We start from the raw sequence: 21681 nt of genomic DNA on the forward strand, positions 1-21681 counted from the left end.
ATTCCCCGTAAGATTTTGGAGTGCTCTCTAGAAAGCAGATTGTATAAAATTTGAATTGATTCTGGGACAACAAATTGGGACATCAGGTATCGGAGTAACAAATATTTAGCGCCAGTAGTGCTAGGTTAAGTAAGTATGTAAAATGAGTGGAAAACTTGACTCGCTCCGTTTCAAAAACCATTAAAAGAGAGTAAATAGAGCATTCATTCAAAATTTACTTTATTTTCCCAAGTTGACTTAGGCATCCAAGCTATGTTAGAGGTAGACTTGTCGCTTCCCCTGGCTTCCAGGAGCAGGCAGCTACCCAACAGCTGCTCTGTGTTTGACCTGTTCCCCACTGCGGSCCGGGGCAAAGACTGTTTATTTTAAGAAAAAGGCTCCTAAAAGTAAGAAGAGAAATATAAATTGTGAATGGTTTGTCATTGGTGCACCCAGTGGATACCAACTCAACGGAAGAAAAACGTGAACTCTGCTTTTTCTTTTTTTTTTTTTTAGTATTGTTTATACATGGCTTTGGAAGAAACAAACTTAAATATTACCGTACTGTACAGCCTCTGCCCCTCCCCAGCACATTTTAAGAGTCTGTATCAGTTTGCTCATAAATAATCCTAAAAATGTAGATGGTTTAATTAGAAATTATTAAATGTTCCAGGCCGAAGAAAACAGAGCAAGGTAAAACCGCTGTTTGCCACACGGCCATTTCAAAGCTGGCATAGGAGACATCAGAAAAACAGAGCAAATATTTAACATTTACTTTAAAGGCTATACAGGCATTCTTATTTATTTTGCCATGTGGTTACCATTAAGCGTGTTGGCCGATATCCATACTTGCAAAAAGAAAAAAAAAAAAAAAGGAAACAAAAGCAACCCAAGGCCCTTGGGCACGCGCAGCTTTGCAAGCTTCCCAGCCCAAACGTTTAGGCTTCGCCACGCAAGATGAACTATCTGGGGAGCTGAAGCACGCGCTCGGCTTCGGAGGCGACCGAGACTTTTACTGCRCCCTTCAGCTCCTGCCTTCGCGGTAGCTCTGCTGATGGGAGCCGTGAGGACGCTTTCCCACCGCCCCCCCCCCTTTTTTTTCCCGTGGTAAAGTCTCGGGCTGAGTCTATCAGGAAAGCACCTTCTCCCCCACCTCCTTCCTCTTCTTCCTCCCCGTCTAATATTAGCGCCAAAGTACCAAAGTCTTAATAATATATTCTGTAAACATCGTAGGCAAACCATCTATTAGCTGCRTGTGCTATTATTTTTTTCTGTCTTCTAAGGGAATTATTTAACAAGATTGGTTGTGGGCGAGCTACAATTCACGCAACCTGAAGATTGTCCTAGTAAAAATTCTTGTGTTGCAAAGTCACAGGAGATTTTTTTCTTTTCCTAAAACATCATTTWAAAAAAAAAAGAGAGAGAGAGAGAGAGGCTCCTTACAACTTAAATCGGCTCAGATCTGCCGCGGCGAGCGAAATACAAGGTAACGGCGATGCTCCAACCCGCGCGCTGGCGTTGGCCACCACAGCTCGTGTAACGCCAGCAAACCTCGCCGTGCCCTTGAAGCTGCTCTTCTTCACGGACAGCTTCCAACGCGTGTCCTTACGGGAAGCTCTTGGTACAGGGCGAGCTGGCTTAGACGGTACTGAAATGCTGACAGAGTTCCCCAATTAAGCCACAGGTTGGCCAGACTCCGGTCAAAACACTCTTTCGAGTATTTTTGTGTGTGATATTTTTGAAGAGATACTCAGAGCTTCTCAAAGTTCAGTAATTTAACACGAGAAAGATCATAAATAGTTACTCTTTACAGACAAAAAAAAAATTGCCATGGATTATGGCTGGTATCTCTCAGAGTTCAGGATTATCTGCCCGAAGATACTGGGTCATGGACACTACAGTTATCCTGGGGTTCAGTTTTGCTTTGCACTCTAAAAGGAGGGGGGAAAAAAAAGTACTAAGGTACAAACCACATAAATATAACATGATACAGAACACAGGAACATGCTTTCAGCAACAAGAATAAATATTAGCAYGTCTACAGCACCTACTTCACAGCTTCGTGAGATGAGAATAAATAAACTATTTCCAAACTTGAAATACAGAGAATGAATCTTATAAATAAACTCTGATTTTTAAATTAAGGCAGCTTCAGCAGGAATTTCAAGGTATTTGTCAAAAACGGACTAAAAAAGTAAAAGATTCTTCATGCTTTACATCTAGTTCTTTGATTTACCGACCAGTTCTCCTAATCCTCATGATTGAAAATGGCAAAGATATGTGCATTAAATGCATTTAATATCAGTTCCACGCTTTGCAAAAGCCAGTGTTTGGTCAATATGTATAACGAGAGAATCCTAAAAATCAGTCCATCTTCCAAGCATGCCTGTGGGAGAAGTACCCCTTCCTGAACCAGGGTTTTTACAGTAGCGTTAAATCGACGCCCAAGAGGCAGACTGGAAATTCAGAATTACAGGAACCTGTTGCTTTCTTTCATAAGCGACCGATGAAAAGAAATGTCTGAGGGAAGGGCTAAGGAAGCCAAAAGCAAGCACTGTACCAGAACTGAGACCTCAAGAAAKGTGGCTGTAGTAGCTAGATCATACCCTTAAACCAAAACTGGATCCTAAAACTTCCCAGTTAAATTCTATAGAAACTGCAGTGGGGTTTTTTGGCTCATCTGAAGGCAAGCGATGTGAGAGACTTCTCCCCGCTCTCCTCCAGACTGATAAAATGGTGAAGCCAAGTAATTGCACAGCAAATGGTACTTCAAGTATTTCGAAASACGGTACGCGTGTCTTGCCAGCGTKATTCTGCATACGGCRTGCGATCTGGGCACCCAGTGAAGTAAAAACCTGCGACGGCCAGCAGTCATCACGTGTGTTGAAGGCACGGTTTTGTTCTGCGTACAGCTGTCTTCCTTCCACGCGGATGTAAAAAAAACCCTTGTGGTAAAGAACAGTAGAGCAGGAGTAGACAGAATGGTCACCTCGTGTGAACGTAATTCTGCTCTGATACGGATTGGCATTATAATTGCAAAACCCGTACATACAACACAAACCGCTTGCTTTTTCATAGCACTGCCCGTATCCCTGCGCCTGTCCGGCCCTTCTGCAACGCGCACGCACGAGTGTTTCTGACCCACTAGGAGAAAAATCCCGGCCGGTTCCGCTCCAGCTCTAGAAAACCCAACCGYGCTGCAGGCCACGGCTGCAAGGGAAGAGGGATCGGGACTGCGCCCAAAACGGCCTCGCCATCCCCACGGCACGGGGCTCGGCYGCCTCAGGTAAGCTACTGATTGGCTTTACCTAGAAAAGGGGATAAAAATATCCTCCCTCCGGCCCGGGTCGGCTCGCGCGCCGGGATTAGCGTGCCTCTGCGGCAGGCGCCCACGGCACAGACCTCCTCCGCTGGGCAAATGCAGCCGAGCCGGGAAGGGAGGGCGAGCCGGTCCCAGCGACAGCTTCAGGGCCAGCACTTCACACAGCTGTGCAGGGGCCAACGGCAGGTATGTTACCTATGTATTTATATACACACGTGTGCGCACACACACATAGATTAATATGCATGTAAACATATATATATATATACACACACATATATAAATGTACATATGCCAACCAGTACAGTGCAAATTATTCTGGAATTAGCTCATCCAGGAACTAGCGGATAACGCCAAACTGAGCTGYACCCTGCGCATTTTGTCTCCTTCTCCCCGCGGCTGAGGCAACGTTCGGGTGAACCTGTGGCTCGCAGAGCACAGCTGCCCAGTGGTTTCAAGAATTGCACTTGGAGGAATTCAAGTCTGCTTAGTTCAAATGCATCTACCCTGCTGATCCAGATGACCACATGTGCATCGGTATAACYCAAAAAAACTGAGCACAGTGTAACAGTAATTAGCAAGTACAAGTGGAGAACAGTGGTGTCTTTGCAGCTGGGAACCAGGAAAAAAAARRMYWWYMAAAAAAAAGAAAAAGGTACAATTTTTCAGCCAGAACGCAGCATGGATTCGGGTAAGGCTATTGAATGGCCAGTTTAAAGCCGTATGTTCGCAGAGGAGCCAGCCCTTGGCAGGGAGCAGTGTGCAGCGAGCCACATCTGCTGGTCTGCTCCGACCCATCTGCTCTAACGCGCCCTGCTGACGCGCAGGCGGGAAGCTGCTTAGTCGCTTTGTGCTCTTCCATACGGAAAAGTGAGATACGCCTATGGCCTCCTTGGCGGGACTGCTTTTGTGGGTCCTTGTAGTAGCYAGGGTTTGCCCAGGTCCTACAAGATGCAAAGTGCCACCAAGTCCTGTCCTGCAACCTAGAAATCCCACCTGCCACCAGGAAGCAAATGTTCCCTCACTTCCTGAGGGAATTTGCTGATATTTAGTATTATTAGTTCTGCCGGGTGGGAAATCCTAGAGGACRAGTGCAATTTTAAGGCAAGACATCTGTAGAGCTAAATGCATCTGAACCGCAGATTGTGTCTAATGCACGAGCCCTTTATCTACTGGATTTAACTGAATYGCAGTCGATTCCAGGACAAGTGACTTGGCAAGACGCGATAGTGTGAGTTACGATTTTTAACAGCCTTTTTACTTTTCAGAAGTATTTTACAGCAGGGAAATGGACCCCTCTTTTCTGGAGGGGTCGTGCCACCCGCCGAGGGCAGGCGAGCTCCGCTGCAGAGCCGCGCCGATACTCCGGTACCAACCTCCAGGAACCAGAAACCTGTATTTTTTTTTTTTAAATGAGGGAGGCTGGAGTCTCTGCTTGTGCCCAGCACGACCCACTAATGTGAGGGAGATGCTCGTCACCTCAGAGCCCCCCGGCATTGCACCGAAGCCGTTCTCCACCCCAGAGTATCTATTTCATAACGATAATATAACAAAAGCTGGTTGCAAAACCCTAAGAACACTACAAATATTTCCAGTGTTTCTACTAAAAACAAAAGTGTTCTGCTGCAGGGTTTATAATCCAAACACCGCCGTGCTGGATTTATCATATGAGAACTTAACAGCAAAATGGGGTTGTTTTGGAAGTTTTTTTTTGTTTTGTTTTGTTTTGGTTTTTTTTTACTTTGTGCGGCTTCTGGAAAAAAATGGAGCTGTAAAGTCACATAAGTGAGAATCATTATGTAATCAGTAACAAGAGTAAGGCAATTTTGTGTATTTTAAAAAAGGGGACTTGAAGCTGAAAATGTCCACTTAATTGCCAGTAGATGGCAAAAATATCCCATATTTGTCACCATTACCTAAAATGCTTAGTACAAAAGGCTTAGTGTGCCATTCTCTTCCTTGCTTCTCATAGAAACTTGCAGAAAATAATATAAATTAAAGTGCAACTGTACAAAAAAACGGTTCTGAGAAAAAATCCTCTGTGGGTCTTAGGATGCTATCAAAAAGACAGGTTATGTTTTTAAAGGTTGAACGACTGCATACCTGGGACCAAGAGCCTTGCTAAAGCTCTCCTTAAACAAAACAGGCAAACGAGCAAAACCAGAAGGGAAAATAAAACCCACCCAGGATTTTTTTTGGCAAAGCTCTCAGAAAGTGTTTGTTCCTTGATCGGACTATTATGTGCCTTTGCAATCGAGTAAATGGAATTAAATACCTTAGCAAAGCCAAGCATACGTCAGTGCTACCCACGGTGTTAAGCCTAAGCAATAAGCAGAAATAGGTCTGTTAGACAAAAAAAAAAAAAAAAAAAAAAAAAAAGTCACGCATGCATTAGACTTTACCCCCAAGTACAGGAATTTAACCTTAAAAATCCCCGTAGTCTGTTTTAAAAAATAAAATCCTATCCTTCAGATAGCCAGTAGTAAAAGGAACAGTGAAACTCTGGAGAGATCCCTGCCTTAGCAGTAGCGCGGCGGAGGTCCCGGTCCGTAAAGCATCCGAGGTGCAGGAGGGCCCGCCGGCCCGCGGCGATTTTCCCGGAGAAAAAAGAAAATCCTCCCCGGATTTCTCTGCCGGAAAAGCTYGGGCGAAACCGTTCCTGCCGCCGTCGGGGCAGGGAGCCGCGGCCCGGCCCGCCTCGGGGACGGGGACCGTCCGCGGCGGGGCCACGCGAGCCTGGCGGCGAGACAGCGGCTGGCCTGAGGTAAATCATAATAACCAAAAATAACATCGTAATAATTAAAAAAAAAAAGAAAAAAACGAGAGAGGCAAACAGCGTTCGCCCGTGAAAGCGGCGAGCGGCGGCTCGGTGCTCTTCCAGGGCAGGCGGGAGCTCTGCCCGCGGCGCGAGGGACTACACGTTTCACCCCGCGGTGAGTGAATCGAGGTCGCTCCTCATCTTGTCGACGCTGTCTTAGAGAGGACTGCGCCCTCTGAGTCGGCCCGGGGTCTYCGCAAGGAGGGTTCGGATCTGCGCTGCAGAGCGCACAGCGCGGAGSAGGAGGAGGAGGAGGAGGAGGAGGAGCGAAGCAGGGGGGCGGCGGCGCGGGAGGCCCGCGGCGCGGCGCGGCTCAGCGCGCCAGGGCCATGATGAGGCTGGCGCACATCTCGAAGAAGTCCATGGTGTGGCTGCCCAGGCGCGGCGGGAGCGCGGCGGGCAGGCTGCCCACGAAGGAGCCGCTCAGCGAGCCCGTCAGCGACGGGCACTCGGCGGCGGCGCCGCCGTCGACGCTCAGCCGCGGCCGGTGCAAGCCGGCGGCCGAGCACGAGCGCTGCGGCGTGGACGAGCCCGACCGCTGCTCCATCACGTCATCTGGAAGGAGATGCAGCAGGTGAGAGGCACGTGTAGGGGCGGACGTGCAAGCTGGGGGGGGGGAACCTCCCGTTTTATGTGGTTTATACGGCTCACAACTCAAGTTACGGTATTTCCCACTTACCGTCGATGCTTTTAAAGTCCAAAAGGTAGCTGCGGTTATCAACCTGGTAGAGCTGTAAGCTCATTTTCACGTAGTTCCCCGTCACCGGGTTCTTCCGACGCACTCTAAGATGGTAGGAGTTCACGACCTGGAACAGGTAACTGGCTTTCAGGAATAAGATTCAAGGCAGCGAGAAGAATATTTCTTTCTTATTTTCTARCTATAGCAAGACATGTTTTGAGAAAAACAAAAAAAAAAAACGAGTTTCCAGAAAGAACAATTCCTTTAAAGTTAAGTAAATGGCTTCATACCCTATTTCCTGCTAAAAGGTGTATTTGAAACGCTTCTCAGGGCTCTGATTCCCCAGCCCTCTGGGCAGATGAAGCAGTCTGGCTCTGCCCAGGTGCCAAAATCAATGTGGTCCCTCCCGCACCAGCAAGAGCGGCCAAACGTCCGTGCAGGCAGCAGCATGCGAGAACTTGCCCGTGACTGCAGGGCAGGTCAGACAGCTGGGGAAAGCACCCTCTCCCACCAGCACAGCTGAATTCAGCATTTATGGCTCAATCCTGCTATATATTTTCTCCTGCCACTTCCCACCCTGCAATCTGCTGAATCCAGATTGCAGGAAGATCTTTTCTAGACGCTGTGTCTACAAAAGGAATGCATGGATGGGAAAGCTATTTTGATTAAGAATCACGTCTGAAGTTATGCTTGGGGTGGGGAAGACTACYGTGAGACCTCCTAATATAAAGTAAGCCCCACCGCCTACGCAAGGGCACTGGGCTTACTCCACACCATCCATGAAGCTGCACGGGGGCTACTTAGCTTTACGCACGTAACAGTATTATCAGAGTAAGGAGGAGACACCAGGCTTTCAAGAAGACAGTAAATAAAGAGAGATATTACTTCTCTCAAGGCAAAAGATGCATTTTCAAACTGATTTGTAGGAAATCACTGTTAATTATACAGAGAAGTAGTAATTATTTCTGCTCTAGGGTAGATTCCCAACAACGCTGCTCTTGTCCTCCAAGGCGAAGGCCTGCGCATAGAGGCCTGTGCCAGTGCGGGGACGAGCTCTCCAGTTCCGTCRTTTCCCCAACTAGTGAACGGTTCAAACTTTGCCTAACTTTTAGAGCAAYGTTAAAACTGGTAGCTTCTGCAACTTTCAAGCCTGGCCTGGGCTTCCTGGGGCCGGGATCCARCTGCGAAACCACCCACCTAACTCCRTGGCAGAGATTTGCTTATCTGAATTTTAAAAAGATTAGGGACAAACGTCACGTAGCTCTGAAGAAATATCTAAACCGAGTATTACCAATGAAAATGTCATCTGGGTTTACACCAAGTTTCAAGAAGCTGAGCCCTAAAACAGGGAAGCAGCGTAAGTCTGAAAGCATGCGTCATCATGGACATTCCTCCACCTCTAGCGAGAAAAATGCCACACCAAATGATACAAGCAGCTCCACTGCGCTTAACACAGCTTCTGCATTTAAAATACCGCAGCCTCCTTTTCTATGCATAATTTAAGGAGGAACAAGGAGAAACATATCACGCTGTTTCAGGACCCATGATTGCTATGACCCAGCAGAAATGACGAGAGCATTACTTTTCTCAGGAGCACCCAAGATGATCTAGCAAGGAATTAGCCACTAAAATTAGAAATGTGACCAGCTCCTCTTATCCCTGCAGCTGAACAAGTAAGAATTATCTTTCCAGCCACAGGCTTAGAGTACTCAAAAAAGAAAATGTGTATTTCATGTCAGAAATAAATGCCGCATTTATTAAACCATAGCTAGCATTTGAATGTGGTGTGTTTGTACAAATAAGTGGTAGCAAGAACAATCACTGCGTGTGGATACTTGTTTAGAAATAGGTGACACTGCGCAACAACCTCATGGACCAACTCTGATCGGATCGTTAGAAAACGATCCGTGAAAATGGCCACAAAGCAGGAGTGTCTCCTACCTTCCACTCAAAATCCAGCTGTTTCATCGCACGGTACACTTCGGCCATAATGTCATAGGGTTTGCTTTGGCTGCGGATTCCCAGGTGCCACTTGGCCTTTTTAACAGTCAAGGGTTTTGGCTTGGTMGTATTGAGGGCATCCAAAGGACACCGTGCTTTGGGGCTGTCCGCTATCAGAGGTGGCATGCGCTCGGGGTGCGGCTTCACGCCAGGCGGGATGTGCATGGTGCTGTCGTCCATGAAGGAGCCGGTGGGAGGGCTGGAGGCCAGGTAGAACTCRCTGGCTTGGTTCATGATCCTCCGGTTGTCGATGATCAGGTGGTAGGCGACCGCTAGCTGGTCCTGCGGGTCGCCACTGTACAGGCTGTTCATCACCTCCGACTCGGTGCACTCAAACTTCTCRCAGACTTCCCGAACGGCGTCGTCGTCGATGACGGTGGCATCATAGGAAGGATCCTCTGGGAACAGGTAACTGGGCAGCTCTTCTTTAAACCACTCGTGTTCCCTGGGGAGAAACACACAGGATGGTGACTACAGGGGGAGTAACAGTGAACTCTGGGCTTACTGTGCAATTCAGGTTAGAGCAACCGCTAACAGCAATCYCTGGTTTTCTCCCTAGGAGGATCTGGGCAGCTTTGTCTCCACGGCTGAAGTGCTTGACCGCGAAAGCAGTAGTATGTTTCTGGTCCAGCAACCAGGAGGCAGATTCCAAGCCCCCTTCTGCCAGCGTGCAGGGATCGGGAAGCCAAAATCAGGGCTACGTTCCTGAAGGAGCAGCATTTATCTATGCTGCAATGAAGGTGGCCAAAATGAGCCTTCTGGCATGGGGATGGGCGATGAAGAATTGGGCTGCTGTATACGCCTCACCGTTACTAGCTCTGGTCTACACTGCAGTGTCCTTGGATGGGGAAGGCAGGACACCTTCACAACAGCACATTGCAACTGTGATGGCCCCTTCTGAGTGCGGTTGCCTCTTCGCCTGGCTCTGAATTAAGACCTCAGTACTTGCCAGATGCTCGTGCTTTTTGATCACTATGGATCTGACACAGAGCCTCAAAGCAATCCAGGTGCCTAATTCCTACCGATTTTTAATACAGTCAATGACATTTCAGCAGCTAAATCGCACAGAGGGCCTAGTCTATCTGCTCCGCTATCAGCTGCAGCCTCACGTGCTGCTTTTCTACCATGCCCTTAGATCCTCTAGTCCTGAGGGCTCAGGAAATAAAGAAGGTACTCCTAATCTAGATTTCACCTGAAGGGGTACCATAAAGTTGTCATTTGCAAATGCATTATGAAGCCATGGACTCCGGAAAGTCTCCCTAACGTTTCTGTATGTGATGGATGTAACGACTACTATAACTTTCATAAAACATTCACAGGTATTGTATTCATTGACTAGACTAGAAAACCATTCTGCATTTAAAGGTGAACCATTTGCTCACCTTAAGAAACATTTTAAATTATATATGATATTTTAGGATTAAGTCAGTGACTCCTATGTTCCTCTTTCATCTTTTTTATTGGACAGACAGTAAGGAAAATGATCACCCTTTTGTTCTGAACTGGAACTCGGAGGGAGGTGGTCTAGAAATAAGGTAATGAAAAATGTCTGGTGAGTCTTAAGTTCGTAGGGTTATTGCACGATAGAGCTGGTTTGGCTAAGTGCCAAGGGTACTTTCTGAGGCTATTTTATAATGCAATAAACCATCATTTTATGCATATATATATATATATATACACATGTTCTCTCTCAGATGTTCTCTTCCACATCCAGGTCTGCTTGCGAAGCAGTCACCACCCCAGGCTGTTCCTCATCACTCCCTGCCAGTAGCCAGCACCCCACCTCTCCACCTGAACAGCAGTTTGCAGGAGTGCTCCTTAAATCACTTGGGACAAAAATCAGTCACGAGCTGACTGCTGCTGCTCAGTTTGCTGCTGCAAACCGAACTGCCCAACTGCCAGCAGATGACACCCAGGGTGGGCAGCATCCTCAGCCCCCAGGAGGCTGGGGTCCGGAAGAGGACACTGGCCACCCCAAGTGCAGCCTACCCATCCCAGGCAGCATTACCTGATGTCCTTGATGGTTGCTCGTTTGAGTGGGTCGACTTGCAGCATGTGCATGAGGAGAGTGGCGACCGAGCGATTGAGGTATTCGGGGATGTAAAACACGCCRCCTCGGATCTTCTTGAAGAGAGTGGGGACGTGGTCGTCGTCAAAGGGGAGCGTGCCGCAAAGGAGGGCGTAGAGGATGACACCGCAGCTCCAGATGTCCACCTCTGGGCCGGCATACAACCTGCGCCAAGCCAAGGCAATGGAAAAGCCRTCATCCCTCAGTTTTCCTCCTGCTCCCCATGTTCTCAGTTGGCGTGAAAAGTCTCGCAGRGCAGATGCTCCCCCACCACAGCAGTACCTCCTCCAGCGCCCCCATGCTGCACCTTCATCATTAACCTCCTCATGTGAACACCCCCAAGCCCRCTTAAGTCACAGAAAATGCTTAAGGATCAGGGTGAATAACTCCCATAGCTGGTGCTGGCTGACCATGCTCCCTCGGTCAGCCGTGGCGGGAGGACTGGTTAGGTGCCCAGCTCTCTCGGCCCCCTGTTTTCACGAGCTCTGCCAGGCTGCTTGTTCCTCTGCCTCAAGGGCAGAGGGACTCGGCCAATTCTTTCTGCTCATTCACCGAGGCAGGTTAAATGGCAGGCAGATACTGTATCACCGAGTGGCTATTTTTGGTTGATGTTTGCGCACTGGTATGCAAGTGTTCCTGCTCCGCGCAAGCCGCCAACGTCCTGCCTGGCATCTCCAAGTCTGGCCACCCCACATATACAGGTTTTATTCCTGCTTGCTTGCTTGACTTATTTGTTTGTATCTTTTTGCTACAATTGATGTTTTTTTTGGAGAAGATATTGAGAAGGCAGTGTCTGCCCTCGGGCTCTAAGATCATATCAAAATGCAGAGGCTGAAATGGAAATACAAAGTTTCTTCATGAAACCTGATTATCCTGCACTTGCTGTTCCCGAAAAGCACCACTGCAAACGCACTTGATGTGCAGAAAGCAGTAGTGCGGGCTGTYGTTCTCCAGCCCTCTCCAAACGCTACCAAACCACCTAAATCCAGCTTTACTGGTGAGCATTGAGAAATTCTCTGCTGAGGCCAGTGAGAGCAGCAAAGAAAGGGCATCTGAAAACAGGGACAGTGATTTCGAGGTCCCTCCAGTCCTGCCTCGGTGCCTGATCTCACCGCATAGGAAGCCACATTGTTTTGCTGCTATCCATGTCGCTCAAACWGTTGATTTGACTTCTAGGCCCAAATGAGATGCATTTTTATTGCTCTGAAACCTGAGCTTTTACGCTCTGCTACTTTTATGCTCTAGCCAGCCAGGGCAGCACAAACCTTGCACCAGCTCACCCACTCTGGTCTTCCAAACAAACGCGCAGGCAGCAGGTCCACCCTGCCGCAGAATTAGCAGATCATTCCTGACAACCTCCCTTCACCCCGCGGCCGGTGGCTGGTGTGGTTACAGCTCGGCGAGAGGGCAGCGTGGCTGCTTTTTGGAGCCACGGTAGAGCTTTGGGCTTTGTCCTCTGCTCATAGTCAGGGTTTGCTTGCTCTTATACAGGGAGCTGCATCCACAACAAGGTTTCTGGATGGTCTAATTCCGAGATACTTTGCCAACGCTTTCACTGGTGTAAAGGAGGCATCAAGTAATCCCAATCACAACATGCTTTAAACAAAACGTTGTCTTTACAAGTTACTGTTATAGTCAAAATATGCTGGATTATGAAAACTAACAGTGATGCAAAGGATGATTCAAAACCATAGGGTAGACAATTAGGAGACAGGCAGTTCAAAAGGCCACGCGGATGACCGTAAATTAGAAAAAAACATGTTTCGAATCTTTGCTATTATACAGAGTTAGGTAAATAAGCACATTTCTACATAACTTAGTTTCTCCACCATAAAATATGGAGGTAATACTTCCACATCCACGTGGCAAAGGTGAACACAGTGCATGAGGTCGCATTCAAAATGCAATGTGCTGTACAGATGCTGTCTGCTGGTAGTCTGTAGCTGGGAGATGCAACCACACTGCAGTTTTCTCAGTTCAGTTCATCACTTCAAAACAAAGGTATGATACTTGAACTGATTCTCAGGGGAAAAAAATAGCTTTAAAGAGCCAGAACACAATGATTTTCAAACAGGTAAGTTTAACAGCATAGGAAAGTGATTAAAGATTTTACTGATAGTTCTACTAGTAAATGATTTTCCTGTTAACACTATGTTTTATGTTATAGGTGGGCAGGAGAGAAGGGGTGGCCCTGGAAAAGCCTTTCCATCTGAAACCTCAGTAGTTCTGCCAAAAAATATTTTTCACCTCTTTAATTGACTATATCAACAGCAAAGACCTGGAATTAATTATTCCTCCATAATAAATATCTTTAGAAAGACTGTATTTTGCTATTATAACTATTATTGAGAAATGAAACAACCAAGAAAGCCTCAAGATTTTGCCAGTAGATTCACTCAGACAGAGAATATAGGCTGGAAGGATTCAGCTCCTTTTACTAGATGGGCAAAGCTGTTTCGAGTCACAAGAACAAATGAAAAGACCACAGGCTCACATATGCTTTGATGAAGAATGGCACGTCCTACCTTCCAGAGATGACTTCGGGGGCTGCGTAATTTGGAGAACCACAGCTGGTTCGTAGAAATTCGCCGTCTGACATCATGTTGGACAAGCCTAGAAAGAAACCGCTTACACATTGATGTCTGACATGAAGGTCCTGCCAGAGAGGACCCCGTGCCGCGCAGAACGGTATGGCAAGTGGAGTGGGGAAACGGGGTAGGGAACTGCTGGATTATTTTTTCACGTTGGAATGAGAAATATTCATTCCAGGCTCATTGTGCTCCTCTGAGTTGCAAAACACAGAGTATTCTCTCTTTAGCCCAGCAGGCAAAAAAAGATGCAGTCCAGAGTACATACTTTGCATGGGAATTGTGTGGCACTCTGAAACGTGTAAAACTTCAAAAAGATTTACCATGCTGGAAAGAACTTGCTGGAACGGCGCTGAATCCAGCTTTTTCAGTTGGATTTCAACAGGTAATGTTGCTTAAAGGCTCCTGTTAGTGTTCACTCATAAAATGAAGTGAGGCCAAGAGCACACAGTCATACTTAAGAAGAACATGCGTGAAAATAAATGTATGCTTCCAAGTCACCCCAGAATTAATTGCAGAGTCTGTATTAAACATAAATTACCTAAATCTTTGTATTAGATGATTATACTAAAACATAGTGAAGATTTGCAAATTACCTTGCTCTTCCATTACAAATGCAAGCACAGGAGAAGCCTACAATACGTAATCCTTGAAATTTTGCTAAAGGGCCACTGTTCACAACTGTGGGCTTTTCAGGTGAAGAAACTGCTAGCGGTTATGAAAACAGCCGCGTTTCTGGCGCGCTCGTGGGGTCACATACCGAAATCGGCTATCTTTGCGTTCATGTGCGCATCCAGCAGCACGTTCTCCGGTTTCAGGTCTCTGTGGACAACCATGTGCCTGTGGCAGTAATCCACCGCGGAGAGGATCTGCTGGAAGAGGCGCCTCGCCTCTGCCTCTTCGACCTGCGAACGCAAGGGGAAACGGTCCTCAAGGCTTCTCCGGCTGCGCCGCTGGCAGCGAGAGGTTTGACTTAGCAAGGAGCCAAAACGCTCTGCGGCGCGCAGATGAAATTACAGTACGCTCCTGCCCACGTCGTAACCCACAGCAGCAAATAAAGCCGGTTTCCCCCTTGCATTTTATAACGTGCTGGTGTTTTCAAGTGATACAGCTCCTAACTAGGGGGTACCAAGATGAAATGAGAAAGCTAAACTAAGACGGGCTACCAAGAAGAACTTAGAGGTGAGGCTTACTCGGCAATGGCCATCTTTCCCAAGGCAACGGGCGGGAGCTCGGCTCTGCAGCCTAGGCTCGGGGAGGCTGGACAAAACACAACCCAGCGCGCTGCAGGGAGCAACTCCTCCCGGGCCAACGGAGCCCGGGAAGCTCAAGGTGGGACACAGCAGTGACACTATGCTCGGGGAAATCAGGTCCCATGAAGCGCGAGACCGACCGCTTTCACTGACGAATTTCTAAAAGTGCCCTTCGTGAGAAATTTAACTTCTGAAAGTTCAGAAAGGATCAAAACTAGTCACTGCAAAGATCCGAATGCGCTGAAAATCAGAACTGCACTTAGGAAAGCAAATGAGCGCGGAGGTCGTTCTCTCTACCARTGCACCAGCATAAACCAGGATGGAGCACGTGTATTGATTTTGTTGCAATACGGAGAGGAAATGCACGACAGGCTGATCCTTCAACCGATGCCACGCATCCGTTTTAGCCCGTTTTTATCCCCTTACTCATGAGGATGCCCAGAGGGCAGATGCTGGAGGTTTTCTTTTTAAGCGTAATATTCCTTTGGGAATACCGGCATTTGAAAATAGGTGTTCAGATAAGCCATGTCCTTAGACAGTCTTCAAATAACCTGAGGAGGCAGCCAGGGGGAAACACATCGCAGAGCGCTGCAAAAACCCGCACGCCACTTTCCCACGGGCCGAGCACGAGATACCCCAGACGGGACCGCTGTGAAGCAAGCTCTATTTTTGGCCTTAACCTTCAGCATGTTCCCTCTAGCAGTCATTTTACTTCTAAACCTCCTCCTCTCCCAGGTCGGGGTCCAGGCGGACGCGGTACCACCACTTACCCGCCCGTGCTTACAGATGTAATCAAATAATTCACCGCCGGACACATATTCCATCACCATGAAGAAGTCAGTGGGAGTGCTGATGACTTGGTACCTTTAAAAACACAAGCGTATTTAGAAACAATTATTCAGTAAGGCCAGGGAAGGGCTTTTAAACTGATTATTAGTTTCACTTCAGCCCTGAAAGTAAGGATTTGTTCAGATCTTGCGTTTATAATTGCTTTCCATTTCTGAAAAGCCATCTTTCATTTCACGGGGTGAATAAGTATAATCTTTCACTTGTCTACTGAAAGGATCTCTTTTATGGACTTACTTTTTTTCCTTTGAGCTTTCACATAATCCTCTGAAATCTCTGCCAGAAAAATCTATCGCATTTAGGACTGTCCTGACTTTCAAATTTCCATTTTGGGTAAGATGTGCAACAATGTCTTTAGCAATGAAGGCTTCACAAAAAGGGGGGTAGAAATATTTATTTTCTCTCGTAGTGAGAACAGAAAAAAGAGCTCTAGACACGTCAGGGAGCTACTTTGGTAAAGGTCTAGAAATCCTTTACAGCAACAAAGATGAGCACCTCACAAGACCCAATTATTTTCAAATATTAAATACCTCTAAATTCTAGAATGATAAATGGGACTGTGAGAAAGAGTATCACTCTTGTCTCACAATTTTTTTCTCTGTATACATATGTACACATTTACATACACATACACATGCACACACGAGGGACAGATGCCACAAGACACTGAAATAGGAGGCATATGTTCTACAGTCTCTGCTTACCTCTTTTCTTTAACATACTATTTCATGACTGTGCTATTTAGTGTAGTCATACTGGCACTCTTAAACTGGGTTTAACATCTAGGCTTTGATAGTTTGTTTGACAAACGTGTGAACAGGACTTAGCTCGGGGGATGCTGGGTGCCCAGCTGAGAGCTCTCGCTGGCGTATTCACGAAATAATGCCAATCTGTTCTCAAATAAATCCACGGAGCTGCAAAGTTACTCTAAAGTCAACAGTTGCTCTATAGTTAGTTATTTAACTGTAGGGAGAATTTGTTTTCCCTTGCCTCTAAGGTCCAGGTATTTGCTATATCTCATGCCAGTTTTAAGGCTGACCTAAATGTCAACTTATACTTCTAGTTACCATTCAACAGCTTTCTTTTATAGAAATGCCAAAGATATTATCGAGTGCCTCATTAATGCGGACTGGCTGCACAAACTGGGGATTGAGAAGGAATCCCAGCGGCTGGAGTGCAGGTGCTGATTTACAGCCAAAATTCAGGTTCATCAGAGTGGCAATTTTGAAAACGTATGTCTGAATAATAAACAAAATTGTTCCTTTAAGCTCTGGATAATCAGGCCATTAAAACAGAAATCCTGTTGACTTAAGGCCAGGGCTTCGCTCTAGGGGCCAAACCGTGCCGTAATTCCTCAGGCAAAATTCCTGGTGTGGCTCATGATATCCCAAACTCCCCAGGAAATAAAAGGTCTCCCAGCATTTCTGGAAGAGCTGATCGTGTTCCCATGAAAGCTAGTGGAAGGTCTCTAGAAAAGCAACATTTGACTCTAACGGGCAAAAACGTGACCGTGGACCTAACGTATTTTACTGCGGTAAGTCATCTGCATCGAGTCACCCGTGTCTCCAAAGCCCTGGGAGGATGGAGGAGCAGCACGAGCGCATGGAAGAAAGCGTACTTACAGTTTGATGATATGGGGGTGCCGGAAGAGTTTTAGGTTTTGAATTTCTCGTTTGATTTTCCCAACCACATCCAGGCTGCGTATTTTCTGTCTGTTCAGGATTTTTACGGCTACTTTGTGCCCCGTCAGCAGGTGTTCTCCGACTGGCAAAAGAGAGCATTGCAAAGTTACTAGTGCACCACGTCAGCATCCCGAGACAGAGGGCTTCTACGCAAAAACGAAACTATTGAAGGGAAAAAAATGAAGCGCATCGGGGTATTCTGGATACAATCCGGATACTAAGACTTTGATGCTAAGCATTCATTTTCCTCACCTTACCTATATCTACCAGTTTCGCATTTCTTCAGCCCTATTATAGGCAGAAAAGTTGGACTCAAATGTGTTGGAAAGTGCTAGATTCAGAACAAGCAAAAGGAAATGCTTTTTCCTACAATACAAAACTAAAGCTGCGGAATTCAGCACCACAATGTATAAATGAGTTCACAACCACCTTGGACACACTGGTATGAGGCAAATCCTGCAGGACCTATCAAACATGACAATTCAGATAAAGACTAATGAAATGTTTTAAAGGTGTTTTTTTTTTTTTTTTTTTTTTTGTCTCTTCAGTATATTATTTTCCTGGTGGAGTCTTGGAAGACAGAAGAGAGGGGACTTATCTGCGAAAAATACTCGAGTAAATATGACAGAGTGCGTTACTACGGAAGGTCATACCCAAAGCTAATTTGCAAGGATTTATAGAAGTAAAGGTTACGTCAGTCAGAAACAGATATATTCAAATGGCAGGGGAGAATCACCGCAGTAACGCCTAAGTTGAGTAAATCCCTAATAAGCCAGTTTTAAATCTAGACCATCGTGCTTAAAAAGAAAAAAGAAAGAAAGAAAGAAAAAAAAAGCAGGGATTTTCCCTGCCCAAAATAGGACTGCAAGATTTGCATTACTAAAATGATTTTCTATTTATATTTTCTCAAGCATGTTTCTTGGCTTGATAACAAGGCTTAGGAACACCATACTGCACTGCAAGAGCTCTTACGAATTCTAGTTTTCGAAAGGATACAAATTTAACACACGGTTTTAAAACACGGTAAAAACCAGGATGCTGATGCTCATCTCCTGTGCACATCGGGACGAACAGTCCCCACAAATGATTTACGCCGGGAGCAATTCCACTGCCAACGGTGGAATTGCATTGACTTAACAGTGGTGTAAAGTGAATTCCGATTTTGATCCACGTGCTATCGATTAACAAGGCCACGGCCAAGAAAATGTTGTGTGTGTAGGAAGGCAAAATTTAAATTGGAGTCAACATCAGAAACCGCTGGAAACCTGAGAATCGGACGTTCGGATGTGAAACGCTTCTCTGACCACGAGTTACACTAGGAAAATTACCGACAGCGAAGTAGGGGCTCTGGGGCTCTCTCGTAATTAGAGCCCAAGCAGTAAGAGCCCCGAGCAGAAGGGGTTGATGCTTCAGGGCACTGTTAGTACCTTACTAGGAGTCTGCAGTTTTGGGGGCTTTAAGGCGATGGCGGTTCGGAGCAGCCGGCGTCCGAGGGACGGCAGCGCGGCGGCCGCGCGGGGCGAGCGAGGTCGCTATTATTAGCCGAGAGATAAGAACTGCCCGAGATTCCTTCCTCTGTAAGAGCATCCTAAAAATAAAGCGCTTTACCGCCCTTGAAAATTAAAAGCGCCGCTTGAAGCGTCCGTTCGCCTCCCCACCAGCGCGTGCGCTTGGGAAAACTTGGGAAAACTTTAGGAATACACTTGAAGGGGGAAAAAAGAAAATAAATAAATAAATAAATAAAAAGGCCATGGCCGGAATGAGTAATTATTGCTTTTAATACCATCGCCGAACCGTTCATCTTCTTCCCATCCCTGCCAAACAACGCGTAGCTCCGTGAAGGTTTTCCACTTCAAACACATGAATAATTAAAAATAAACAGCCTGTTTTGTAATCCGCCCTTCGCTTTCAGCAAGCGTTAGCTACAGAGATGTTATTGTTTCAGTCCCTACGGGCTCGTTAAGCCCGCTCGAATGTCTGGAGAGCGCGACTACGACCTGCTAGGCGGCGGGAGCCTCTCGGCCTCCTCTCGCCGCAGCTCGCGGCCGCAGGAGGGACAATTCCCGACCCCGCTGAGCGAGCGAGCGAGCAGCTCCCGGGGCAGAGGTCCCGGAGCGGGGCTTGTCTCGCGCCCCCGGTTAACAGCCGSAGGGGAGCAGGCTGGGCTGAAAATTAGGAAAGGGAAAATGAGGAAAGGGAGCTTGAGCGCCTGCCTCGTCCTTTTGGGCTGAGCGTCCCGGGGAGCTGTGCTGCCGCCTGGGTGCACGAAGCTCCAGCGCCAGACGTTACCAAGGGAGGAAGGGAAGTTCTTAGCTTCTGAAGGAAGGCCCTTCTAATTTAATTATTTTATAACAGAACAAAAATTAGGAGGAATAATCTTTATATTTTACAGTAAGCTGAGATAATYGATGAAGTCCCTCGGCATCCTGGCTTTTTAGGGCAGGTACCAATAAACACGACCCCTCGGCRCGCGTTTGACACAGCGCAGGCAAAGCAAGCTTTGACTTAGGGCCCTTATCACAGCCCAAAGTTAGGCATGAAATCAAGGGGAAGCATATATTTAGCAAAGCTGAAGTAATTCTGTCCCAGTGCCATTTGCTTATACCTTATATCATCCTTCCCTCCCCTTTCCTTCATCTGTTCAGCCTCTGGTCGGTTTTAGCCCTCTTGTGCAATGGTTGTCCTTCAGCAGCAGTTATACAGCGCCTTGGCAAGGGGGACAGGACCCTGCCCCGAGCCCCTAGGTAACGCCACAGAAATGCAGGTCCTCGAGGGACCACAGGACCAGTCACCTTGGAGACTGGCAAGCATGGGTACAGCAGCCACCAAGAGGTCCCCCCCGGGACTTCATGCGTGATACCACAGGAAACAATATTTGTGCTACTCAGCTGTATTTTGACTGTAACTCTCCAGGTTGACTGCCACCAACTCTGTCATGTGACCTCTGTGGTCACGGGGGACCAGTGGGGTGGGATGTACCTAGGGTACACGCAGGAGCAATTTGTCTCATCTGTTCTTAATGCCTGCTAATGAGTGAGATACCGCTCTCCTTCCACGCTTCACTAAATGCAAAATCATGGAGAACTTCCTTGCAGCCACCTGAATTTTATTTTCTGCAAATTACTCTCCAAAATCCTGCTCTCATCTATCTGACCCTTCACTCTTCTCCTTGCCTAGCACATGCCAGCACAACACTTGCATGGTCTCTCACTGCAATGGCTTTTTCTGTAGCAGCTCCGGTTTCTGATGGCTTCAAGCGACTGCTCATCTACAGCCACAAATTCAAGCTGTGGTTAGTACTGCATCATCACAAAATCCTTCCCTTACCACCCTTCCAATGTTATTTTCTTGTTTCTTAATGACTATAATCTAATTTATGATTTCTTAACTTTGGAGAGTGAGGCAGGAAACATTGCTTCTCACAAACTCTACTGCAAGCCAAACTTTGATTTTTATTTATTTTTTTTTAACTTTGGAGGGAGATGCCATCCATTAATTTTTTTTATTGCTGCTGTTTTTCAGTTAGGCAGAATCTCTTTGTTTTTTCAGATTTTCTGTCAAAAAATGATGAAATCAGGTTATGCTGATGCTCTTTTGATTAAGATGCTGCAATTCTGCATGAAACAACAGATCTGRTTTCTTCACCTAAGTTTCTCAAGTCCAAATTTCATCTGTCAAATGCAGACTGACTTTGTAGGCAACAYGTTGACCAAAAAAATGTATATGTGTATAGTGTATCACTTAGCTATAATTGATTTTGAGTGARAAAATGTCTTTCAAATGTCTCTTTGGAAATCGTCTGTTTTACAAAAAWCAGGCTGTACACACCGCGTGCGAGTGGTGTTCACGCCAGCTACTTGGAAAAGGTAGCTCAGAGAAAAGGCTACTGTCAGCACGCTTAATTTGTTCTGTGGGAAAAAAATTGCTTTTGGAGCTCTGAGTGATTCACGTGGTCCTTACCATTACAAGTACTTATTCTGATAATTCTTTGGGCAATGGATTTGTGCAGTTAGGTTAAACAGAGCAATGTATTTTTAGGGGCCTGGTTCACGGTCGTAGCGGGGTTTAGCTCCAGTGGCTGAGGTGGCATCTCTGCCCTGCTGGCGCTCGGTTTGTTTGAGTGCTCCGGTCCCCGCGCGGGCGCACATCGCCCGTCCGTCCAGCCACGGCGCGCTGCAGGGCAGGGCATGCAGCAGAGGGGCGGCTGCCGGGGCACCTACCACCCTAAATCACAGCTCGCAGCTCTTCCTTTGGCTTAAATGCACATTTTGTAGAGTTTCTTTGAGATATATATATATTTTTTCAGTTGGTGCAAAGATAACAGTTGCATGTAATAGTAGAATTAACGGGAAAAAGGGAACACGAATCTTTGCGAACGGCCCGGGCAGGTTAAAGCAAAGCAGGTGCGTCAGGCGGAAAGGGGAGCTGGGTCTCCGCGCCGCTCC

The 21681-nt window shown here is 46.8% G+C and overlaps 1 protein-coding gene across 2 annotated transcripts; it reads right to left on the minus strand.

Moving 5' to 3' along the window:
- Nucleotides 1-202: 202 nt before the first annotated feature.
- Nucleotides 203-21675, minus strand: PRKAA2 (protein kinase AMP-activated catalytic subunit alpha 2). Of its 2 annotated transcripts, none has more exons than XM_085307985.1 (9): nt 18664-21675; nt 17177-17318; nt 15479-15572; nt 14216-14360; nt 13393-13480; nt 10808-11032; nt 8740-9244; nt 6799-6925; nt 203-380 (listed from the first exon to the last, which is right to left on the minus strand). In XM_085307985.1, exons 3-9 carry the CDS (start codon nt 15536-15538, stop codon nt 361-363), a joined length of 1170 nt encoding a protein of 389 aa, XP_085164111.1. In that variant the 5' UTR covers nt 15539-15572; nt 17177-17318; nt 18664-21675; the 3' UTR covers nt 203-360. The 2 variants fall into 2 exon arrangements, with proteins under 2 accessions (XP_085164111.1, XP_085164110.1); XM_085307984.1 differs by lacking the exon at nt 203-380 and adding an exon at nt 5927-6674.
- Between the last annotated feature and the right edge of the window lie 6 nt (nt 21676-21681).

The sequence above is a fragment of the Rhea americana genome, unplaced genomic scaffold, assembly GCF_003343005.1.
Source record: "Rhea americana isolate MKP2758 unplaced genomic scaffold, rheAme1 scaffold_27, whole genome shotgun sequence".
Classification (NCBI taxonomy): domain Eukaryota; kingdom Metazoa; phylum Chordata; class Aves; order Rheiformes; family Rheidae; genus Rhea; species Rhea americana.